Genomic DNA, 10,407 nt, shown 5'->3' with positions numbered 1-10,407 from the left:
CGTGTTTTGAGTTGAGAGCTTTAGATGAGAGCTCTCTCAGAGTGAAATGTCTTTCTGATAGTGTGTGTGGTTGTGACACAGATCACTGTGATACCGTTCTCACTAAAGGCAGCCGTTATCTATTTTCAGTTTCTGAAGGCCAAACCTCAAAGTTTCAAGCCACTATATTTGAGAGTTATTGGTCATCCAAATACTGAACTGTACAACAAGTGCACATTTCTATATCTGAGTTTAATGAGTTTACAGTTCATGGGCGTCAACTGATCTGAAGTGAGGAAGGAAGATGTTGACGTTTGTGCATGTTTTGAATTTGAATTTTTTGAATCTCCAGACGAGCATCCATGTTTTCCTCCCGGCCTGAGAGACTGTCCTCCCTGCTGATCCTGCTGTGTGTGTCCAGCAGGGCTGTCAGGCTGAACCAGGGGCAGCCTGAGTCTGACACATCCTCACAGACCACTGGCTCCACCACCTCCACTTCCTTGGCCACCTCCCCTTCCAACTGCTCCCCCTCCAACTCCTCCTCCACCTCCCCTTCCAACTGCTCCTCCACCTCCCCTTCCAACTGCTCCTCCTCCCCCTCCAACTCCTCCTGCACCTCCCCCTCCAACTCCTCCTCCACCTCCCCTTCCAACTCCTCCTCCACCTCCCCTTCCAACTACTCCACCCCCTCTTCCTCCACCTCCTCCTCCAGCACCTTGGCTACAGGCAGGAGCACCCCAGGCAGGCTGGAGCCGGACACCCCCGTCCCCTCCACGCCCAGAACCCCCGTCCCCTCCACGCCCAGAACCCCCGTCCCCTCCACGCCCAGAACCTCCGTCCCCTCCACGCCCAGAACCCCCGTCCCCTCCACGCCCAGAACCTCCGTCCCCTCCACGCCCAGAACCCCCGTCCCCTCCACGCCCAGAACCTCCGTCCCCTCCACGCCCAGAACCCCCGTCCCCTCCACGCCCAGAACCCCCGTCCCCTCCACGCCCAGAACCCCCGTCCCCTCCACGCCCAGAACCCCCGTCTCCTCCACGCCCAGAACCCCCGTCCCCTCCACGCCCAGAACCTCCGTCCCCAGCACAGAGACGTGGCCAACAGTGGCAGAGGGGCAGGCTGTCTGGTGGTTGGTCACCATCACCCTGCTGGCCTCTATCCTGGCCACCTCTGTCCTCCTCTGCCTCCTGCTCTCCAGGCTGCGGGCCCGGAGGTGCAGCTACAGGCGTATGTCTGAAGAGCCGCCAGGGACAGAGATGGTGTGCATGTCCAGCTTGATGAGCACCGGCGAGGACCGCCCTGAGGCTCCTGACGCCTCCATCCCAGGGCTAAGGGCTCGTCCGTGGGACTGCATCTCCCTGGAGGCCTCCTCCACTGAGCTGGAGGGAGGCCTCTGAGCAGGGCGTGGGGGCGGTTTCCAAATGTGGGTGCGATGGCTTTTTTTGTTTTTGTTTTTTTTATAACTGAGGATGTGGCTGTTAAATGTGATTTTCTTAATTAAAAGTGTGGAGGGGCCTTGTCTCCTCGATGCCCCTGTACGTGACGGGTGCGATGAGGAACAGAATGGTCTGTCTCTCAGTGCCCTTCCCTGGACTGCTGGACTTTGGGGAACTGGATTCTGTGTTTGAACTAGCAGTGAACAATAGGTAATGTGCTTATTTTTATGCATTATATTCTGATTAATTCATTTTTAATGCTTTTCAAACGATTTTCACTGAGAACAAGATTTCACACGTTGTCGTGGAGTTTCTCCATCCAGAGACATCGGACTTCTGAGAAACATGCTTGTAACAGGCCGTAAAGTTTATATGTTGAGTTTGTTCATGTGAGTTGGGATGAAAGGCGTTCCCTGTGCCCAGGCTGTTCAGGGCAGAGAGAGGCTGTAATCTGGAGGGTTTAATTAGAGAGGGCTCTATAGGAGGCGGAGAGATCGAGGAACGCGCCCTGTGAAGGACCGAAATATCCGCCGACCTTCCCCGTGGAACATACAGTGGTGTGGCCTTGCGACTGTGGTGGGGTGTGGGGATCTGATTTTTATCTTTGTCTAAATAAAATTCATTCATGTGGCCCTTTTTACAAGCAATATCACAGAGGACTTCACATATGCCAACAGAACTGCACCTAAACCAACCTAAACCCTCAAGGAAGACAAGGAAAAACAGGTCAATGATATTTCTGAAATGAACAACAAAAATATGACATGAAAAAATAAAAAAGTTTTTTTCATTCGTGTAAAGGTTATACTTTTATTCTGATCCCTTCTGTCTTGGTGAATTTGTAGTGTTGCTCTCCTCTGCCCAGCTGTACCTCTCACAGCAGGTGTGTTTATCGCAGCTCCAACAAACATCTCCTGAGGTTGGGTACAATGTCTGTGAACGACCACATATTACTCACGAGGACGGAGGGATGGAGGAGGAGGGTGGAGGATGGGGGAGGGAGAAGAGGATGGAGAAGCGAGGGGGTGGACCTATTTCAGCCTGGTAGTTTTACAGTTGGAGAGAGAGAACTCGTAGTATAACTTCTGGGAGCAGACGAAGGCTTGTTTCTGACCCACTTCAACCTCTTTAACTGCTCCTCTCTTCTCCTAGCTCTTTAGCTCTCTGTCTCTGGGTATAACTGTCTCAGGAGAAGACTCTTTCCTCAGGCATCCCTCTGTAAGTAAGGTTTTTAATATTTTTTTCTTGTTTAATTCTCGTTAAGTTGGACAATGTCAGGACTTTGCGTGTTGTACCAAATGATGAGTGTATCATCAAACCCTGTCATCTTCAATATTTTTCTTATAGAACAATTTGGCATATGATTTAAATTGAATGTGTTTTGGTTTCCAGTGAACTTCAATCTAAATGGTTGAATCTTTTGTGATCACAGAACAAGAAAACAGGATCTGTTCTTGTTTAAGAGGAAAACCAATGTTCTGTACTACCGAATACTCATGACAGTAAGGAAGGGTCGCAAAAAAGTCATCCATCATCCTCAATGCTTTTTCTGTGAGGGTGGGCTTGTAAGTGGCCAAGTGAGGCTCTATTCTTGAAGATGTAATTATGGCCGGTTAATACCATGGTGGAGGCTCTCCGCTCTGTTCCTCCCCACCCAGACTGCACAAGCAGGGAGTTTCAGAAAACTCGGCATGATGGTAGTTTCTGTCACACACGGGGCATGCATGACCACAGAAGCAGACATGGATGGTATTTACTGGAAGATTGAGAGGGGAGGAGTCACAATCTCAAAGGTGATTAGAAGTTGTCTGTTACTCAACTAGTAGTGGGTGATAACATAATTAGAAGCATCTCTGTAAATGGTTTACAGATTGATCTTGACACACGTGCACATGAACCACAGCATGACTTTTACAGTTTATGAGAGTGTTTCAGAGAGTGACAGATACAGAGACGGATGCAAGAATAACAAGAGGAATAGAGAACTTAGAGGGGAAAGAGTGTCTAGTTTCTTCAGAGAGCTCGTTTCAAAGCACTCTTAGGATCCAAGTCATGACTTGGATTGAAACCTAGAAACACCGGCTGAAACCTAACTTCATCCCATTACGCTCTCGCAGTGTTAAAGTGAACCAGGTCCCCAAAGCAAAGACTGCACTCAAGCTTCCCCTACATGCAGAAATAACCCCCTCACATCCCTGGTGAAGCGCCCTGCTTCAGGGTAAATATAGAGTGCTCGGCCACAGGGCTCCCACGCCCGTTGGCTACCCAAGGAATCGAGCTTCTTCTTGGCTTTGGTGTGGTGTGCTCTCCCTTCACCATGCAAATTAAAAACTCTGCCAAACTCCCGGACTCCACCCCAAATAAGTAATGACTGCAGCCTGGTTAAAATAGATTTCCCCTGCATGACTTCCCTGAACAGGAGACATGCTGAACAGGAATACACTGTGTTTTGAGTTGAGATATACTGTACTTTATGGTTTTCTCGATTATGAGTTTTTACAGCGGCTGGTTCAAGGGGCTTGTACTGCGTTTCAACATCGACGGGGTCACACATCCTTACTGTTTTTTTTTCTCGAAAAAGCATGGGGATTTTTTTTTGTTAGCTGATTTCTTTTGTTTGTTATTTTTTACTAAACATGTCCTGAATTTTTGTCAAGTTCTACTGAGTGTGGACAGCCTCTCTTGTCGTTGCAGGCCTGACAAGAAGATGAGTCTCGGTGTGTGTCTTCAGCTGGCCTGCGTGTCCCTGGTGCTGCTGTGGGCCCCTGGCTGTCACGCCTCCCCGGTGCTGTTCAACATGTCCATGGACGGCAGTGGAGACGGAGCAGAGCTGGAGCTCCTGCTGCCTGTGGCGTCCTCCACCAGAATCCCCCTCCTGGTCCACCTCAGCCCCACCACCATCCCTTCCCCTGGGGCAGGGGCTGGAGGTGGAGCTGGGGCTGGAGGAACCGAGGTTCCCACTCTCACCGGCACCATCACCACCACCATGATCCGCCTCAAGGACTTCGTCCTCAGCCGAGTGGTGGACTTCCTTCAGGAGAACCTGCTCATCATCATCGTGGCCACTTCCCTCCTCATTGTCTTGGTCTTCATCATCTGCTGTGCCTCCGCCATGAGCCACAAGCGCAAGCTGGAGGCCTACAAGCCCCCAGCGAACCCACCCAGGAAGTACACAGACCAGGTCAAGCCCCCCAGCGGGCTCCAGGGCAGGCCGTACGCGGTTGACCACGTTCAGAGGTTCCAGAGCCAGGCTTCCCCCACCCTGCGCACCCCCTCCAAGGCCCTGGTCGGGGACAAGGAGGGCAGGGACATCAAGCCCAGGCATCAAGAGGTCAAAAAGGTGAGGGTGGCGGAGGAGGAAGAGGTGGAGGAGAAGAGGAGAGTGGAGTCCAGGCCGAAGGAGCAGGCCAAGAGGAGGGAGGAGGAGCAGCAGAGCTCAGCCGGTCAGCCGGTGGTCTGCACCTGCCACCTCAGGAAGCACTAGTCCCAGGCCTGGGGAAGGGGGAGGCCTGGGGGAGAGAGAAGGAGGAGAGGGAGGCCTGGGGGAGAGGGAAGGAGGAGAGGGAGGCCTGGGGGAGAGGGAGGCCTGGGGGAGAGGGAAGGAGGAGAGGGAGGCCTGGGGGAGAGGGAAGGAGGAGAGGGAGGCCTGGGGGAGAGAGAAGGAGGAGAGGGAGGCCTGGGGGAGAGGGAAGGAGGAGAGGGAGGCCTGGGGGAGAGAGAAGGAGGAGAGGGAGGCCTGGGGGAGAGGGAAGGAGGAGAGGGAGGCCTGGGGGAGAGGGAAGGAGGAGAGGGAGGCCTGGGGGAGAGGGAAGGAGGAGAGGGAGGCCTGGGGGAGAGAGAAGGAGGAGAGGGAGGCCTGGGGGAGAGAGAAGGAGGAGAGGGAGGCCTGGGGGAGAGGGAAGGAGGAGAGGGAGGCCTGGGGGAGAGGGAAGGAGGAGAGGGAGGCCTGGGGGAGAGAGAAGGAGGAGAGGGAGGCCTGGGGGAGAGAGAAGGAGGAGAGGGAGGCCTGGGGGAGAGAGAAGGAGGAGAGGGAGGCCTGGGGGAGAGAGAAGGAGGAGAGGGAGGCCTGGGGGAGAGAGAAGGAGGAGAGGGAGGCCTGGGGGAGAGGGAAGGAGGAGAGGGAGGCCTGGGGGAGAGAGAAGGAGGAGAGGGAGGCCTGGGGGAGAGGGAAGGAGGAGAGGGAGGCCTGGGGGAGAGAGAAGGAGGAGAGGGAGGCCTGGGGGAGAGAGAAGGAGGAGAGGGAGGCCTGGGGGAGAGGGAAGGAGGAGAGGGAGGCCTGGGGGAGAGAGAAGGAGGAGAGGGAGGCCTGGGGGAGAGAGAAGGAGGAGAGGTAAGGAGGAGAGGGAGGTCTTAGGGAGAAGGGAGACGGGAGAGGGAAGGAGGAGAGGGAAGGGGGAGAGGGAAGGGGGAGAGGGAAGGGGGAGATGGAGGGGGGAGAGGGAAGGAGGAGAGGGAGGGGGGAGAGGGAAGGAGGAGAGGGAGGGGGGAGAGGGAAGGGGGAGATGGAGGGGGGAGAGGGAGGGGGAGAGGGAAGGAGGAGAGGGAAGGGGGAGAGGGAAGGAGGAGAGGGAGGGGGGAGAGGGAAGGAGGAGAGGGAGGGGGGAGAGGGAAGGAGGAGAGGGAAGGGGGAGAGGGAAGGAGGAGAGGGAAGGGGGAGAGGGAGGGGGGAGAGGGAAGGAGGAGAGGGAGGGGGGAGAGGGAAGGGGGAGAGGGAGGGGGGAGAGGGAAGGAGGAGAAGGAGGTCTTGTGTGTCCAGACAAAGCTGCCTGGGTGACCACTGCTGTGTACAAAAACCCGCCTGTAGAATCTGACTTTTTTTATTTCTGCATTTCGTGTTAAAGCCTTAGTTTACTCTACCCCCCCCCCCACCCCCACGCTTTTTTTTTCTTGTTCTCATCTTTTCTCATCTTTCGTTTCTACAATATTTCCCTCATTAGAAAGCATGTTAATGTGTAATTGTTGATCATGTGATTTCTTTCAACAGCTGTCAGTATTTGTTTGTCTGCATGTTGCTAAACTATTGTGAGGTGTAGTCCTCAAATTATCTTAATTGCGTTTGTACATTACAGTACAAAAATATAAACAGTATAGACTGACTAATTTCCTCATCGATAAATATTATTTAAATGTTTTTGTTCTTTTAATTTTAAAATGCATTAAGAATGACAATATTATATTTACAAACTCATTATCACTTCACTCACTGTGCCAATACAACAAATACTTGATGATTTCTTATCTTTTTGCGAGCAATATTTCCTGACAAAATGTGTTTGGATGTGTTTGGTTATTTTTATATGTATCTGTCAGCTTTAACTGTGTACACTACAATACACAAACACAATCCATTTGAACAATGTCTCCAAAATACTTTTTCCTTTGTTGTACATTATGACATATCAGTTTACACAATCTTAATTTCTTTTTTTTATTGAGATTAAATAAAAGAGATTTGTTGAAGAAAAAAAACAATTGTGACTGAAAGTCTTTTGGAGTGCACAAAGACGTTTGTTGTTTCACCCCAGTCTGAGTAGAATTGATAGGAAACCTAGGATGGACGTTTATAATTGAGGAGGCACAGCCTGTGCATTGGTATCATGTTTTTTGGGTGCATCCTATCATTTCCTGCCATGTAGTCTAACTGTGGAGGAATGATAACTGTACGGTTGGTGACGCCTGTTCTCCAATTCCTAAACACAAACTTTGTTATGTTTTCTGTAATCTGTGAACGTGTACATAACTTTCAAGGAGGAACCAACACACACACACGCACACACACACACACAAAAGAACTATGTTTCACCTGCCTACATTTGTGATTGGCCCTGATGTTTGGCACCTTGCTGTAATGTCATGCCCCAACACAAAGCCTGCCGGAGGCACTGGAGCCTGGAGCCGATCGGAGCTTTTTGTTTGCCCTCCTGGCTGCCTTACACGTTTCTATCAATATTTCAGCAGCCATCAAACAACAAACATGGAATGCTTTGCTCTGAAAATGCCTTTTTGAAAGTGAAACCACCTTGATTTCTCCGAATCAGATCTCTGTTTTGGTCTTTTTGTAATGGGTTGACATGTCTGTGAAAACGTTAGTGAGTAAATGATGACTTCCTTGAGCATATTTTCAAAGCTGTAACATGATTGAATTGGGATTCCTCACCAGAACAAATCTCTAATGCAAACATCTTTGGTAAAACTTAAGCAATAAGACACAAATTGCAAAATAATTACAATACACACGAAATGTTAAGACTGAGATAGTTGTGTGTACAAGATTGTTGTATTGTCATCCCTATTGTATGAGGGCATTTTAAAGTAATTAATTGACCATGCACGAAACTATTATTTAAAACACGGCTACTTTTTCAAAATAGTAGTGAGATCTCTTGGCAAGGGGACAGAAATGTCGAGTTACCAAAAAGCAAACATCAAAGATGAGGGCCGAACAGCCCAAAACTAAGAACTGCGTTGTCCTGCCTGAAACGTGAGCCCCGTAAGAGCCTCACAACAGGGTCGGATTCCCTGCTCCTTTGTCAGTGAGGTGCTAAATAATTCTGGAATATACTGCCCGTCCACTCTCACTTTTCCCACCTGGCAAGGAGACAGCACATGACCTCAGGACCACCCATATTCTCCGTTCCGTCAGTCAGCCAACACGGTTTGAGGTTTTCTTCTAAACTCCTGGGCCCCGGATCGCACCGGAAGATGATGTACCTCAACCGTGGTTAACCTCAGAAATCAATTGCGTTGCGTTTCTCTGCCAAAGGTTGCGATCGTCCTATGAGACTGACGTTGTTCTCTGGCTTCGAATCGGAATTGGAGTGCGCCATTAATTTGGATGATGAAGAGGATACACAAAAAGTAATACTGCACCTTACGGTTTGTCATTAAACTTTGATGGGCAGCTGTTTGGAATTCTCCGAGAACGTTTGGACTGGAGACGGAGACACAGGGATCATGTAAGGACCACATCACCGGCGTGTCTGTCGTTTGAGGAGCACGTACAACAGTCTAGCAGGAATGGTAAATAGCCGGAATATTAATGCGTGCATGCAAATAATTTGCAGCAATTCAGAGACAGTGGTTCCGCTGTTTGATGTGGGTGCTTGATTATCAGAATATGGGGTCTCGTCTTTGGTTATTATCTTTCCACAGTAGGATCATCATTGTTTTTCATATGGTTCTTCATAAACTGTAGTTTGTTGAACAAGCAAGTTGTTGTTAATCTCCTGTTGCATTTTCTTACCTCTCACCTACACCTCTTCCCCTGCCCCTACCCCCCTGCCCCACATCTCTGCCCCTGCCCCTCTCCCCCTACCTTTGCCCCAGCCCCACACATCCCATCCTCCCCACCCCCCCATACATTAATACATTGTATTAATATGATGTTAGGTCCAACAGGTAGTAGTAATGGCTGCTTTTTAAACATGAGTATCTGTACTTCTACTTGAGCGAAGGATGTGTGTACTTTTGCCATCTCTGCCTTGGTGCCTCCGTGGTCTCCTGGTTCTGTGTGTGGTGTCTCCTCTCTCCTGCCTGCCCCCGTCCCCCTGCCCTCCCGGCTGCTGCTGCCCCCGTCCCGGCCTCCTGGTCCTCTGTGAGTCCCTGGGCCTCCGGGCCCTGCCTCGCTCCGTGCCTCTCAGCACCTCTGTCCTCTCCGTGGCCCGGAACCAGCTCTGCAACGTGGACCACCTGCTGCGCCGCTTCTCCGGGCTGCAGGAGCTCAGCCTGAGCCACAACCAGCTGGGCCGCTTCCCCCGGGGCCTGCCGCCCAGCCTGCAGCGCCTCCTGCTGGAGGACAACCGCATCACCTACATCACCTCCGGAGCCCTGCGGCAGCTGGGGAACCTCACCCGCCTGGACCTGGAGGACAACCGCATCCGGGCCATTCAGCCAGGGGCCCTGCGGGGCCTGGGGAGGCTGCAGGTCCTCACCCTGAAGGGGAACCGGCTGACGAGCCTCCCCCTGGAACTCCCCTCCTCCCTCACCCACCTGGACCTGTCGGCAAACTGCATCTCCGACCTGGACTTTCCCTCGCTGGCCGCTCTGGTCAACCTCCAGGTCCTGAAGATCAACAGCAACTGTCTGCGCTCAGTCCCGGAGCGCGCCTTCGACCGCATGCCTCTCCTCCGCTCCATGGAGCTGGCCGACAACCTGTGGGTGTGTGAGTGTGACATCCTGTACCTTTATCGATGGCTGCTGGGGGGCGGGCTGAAGATGGCCACCGACATGGTGTGTGTGGAGCCGCAGCACCTGGCTCATCGCCTGCTCCTGAACCTCTCGGTCACGGCCATCTGCCCCCGGGTCCTCAAAACGAACGAGAACGTCCCTAGTCTCAGCTTCACCCCGAGACCGGAGAGAAGACTGGCGATCTCTACAGAGGAAACCACGACTCCAGATCTGTCTAGTTCAACACAGAAAATACTGGATGTCACCTTGAGCACGACAGAAAGCCACGTTGGAGAATCCGACCCGCAGCCGAAAGCTCGAATGCTACCAGACCACCACACGTTACAAGTAATGAGCTACGAAGACTGTTTGGCTCTGAACTCGACAACGGAAGTAAACCCACCTCCCCAAATCATCAAGCCCACACCGTCTCTGCCCGTCGAGGAGCCGAGATGTTTGGACAATTCAACGGGACGATACCTTCCAAATAGCTCAACCTCCGTAGAGGCCGTGCCCCCGGGCAGGACAGGCCCCTCGCCCACCCCCAGAACCCTCAGTCTCCAGGGCAGCCCAGCGGTGATAGCCCTGCTGGCTGTGTTGTGCGTGCTGGTAGTTCTCCTCACACTGGCTGTGCTGCTGGTCCTGAAAACAGTTCTGCTGCACCACCAGAGGGTGGCACCACTTCAACAGTCCTGACGGGTACTTACACCTTTCACCTGTTTCTGCTGGTCGTGAAATCAAGTGTACAAGTGCAGCAACTAACTGTTGGTTTAGTTGGTTTATTCAGAGGAATGAAACAAGATAATATACACTCGTTGACAATGTA

General features: G+C 52.0%; 2 protein-coding genes across 2 annotated transcripts; both read left to right on the top strand.

Moving 5' to 3' along the window:
• Window positions 1-2,503: 2,503 nt before the first annotated feature.
• On the top strand, window positions 2,504-4,914 carry tmem119a (transmembrane protein 119a). The gene is made up of 2 exons (XM_062451638.1): window positions 2,504-2,633; window positions 4,110-4,914. The coding sequence occupies exon 2, from the start codon at window positions 4,123-4,125 to the stop codon at window positions 4,897-4,899; it is 777 nt and encodes a 258-aa protein (XP_062307622.1). The 5' UTR covers window positions 2,504-2,633; window positions 4,110-4,122; the 3' UTR covers window positions 4,900-4,914.
• Window positions 4,915-8,832: 3,918 nt separating this feature from the next.
• si:ch211-191d15.2 (oligodendrocyte-myelin glycoprotein) lies at window positions 8,833-10,351 on the top strand. The gene has a single exon (XM_062451319.1). The coding sequence runs from the start codon at window positions 8,871-8,873 to the stop codon at window positions 10,275-10,277; it is 1,407 nt and encodes a 468-aa protein (XP_062307303.1). The 5' UTR covers window positions 8,833-8,870; the 3' UTR covers window positions 10,278-10,351.
• The last annotated feature ends 56 nt before the right edge of the window (window positions 10,352-10,407 follow it).

Source organism: Osmerus eperlanus, chromosome 25 (genome assembly GCF_963692335.1).
Source record: "Osmerus eperlanus chromosome 25, fOsmEpe2.1, whole genome shotgun sequence".
NCBI lineage: Eukaryota > Metazoa > Chordata > Actinopteri > Osmeriformes > Osmeridae > Osmerus > Osmerus eperlanus.
This window is presented reverse-complemented; position numbering and strand designations above follow the sequence as displayed.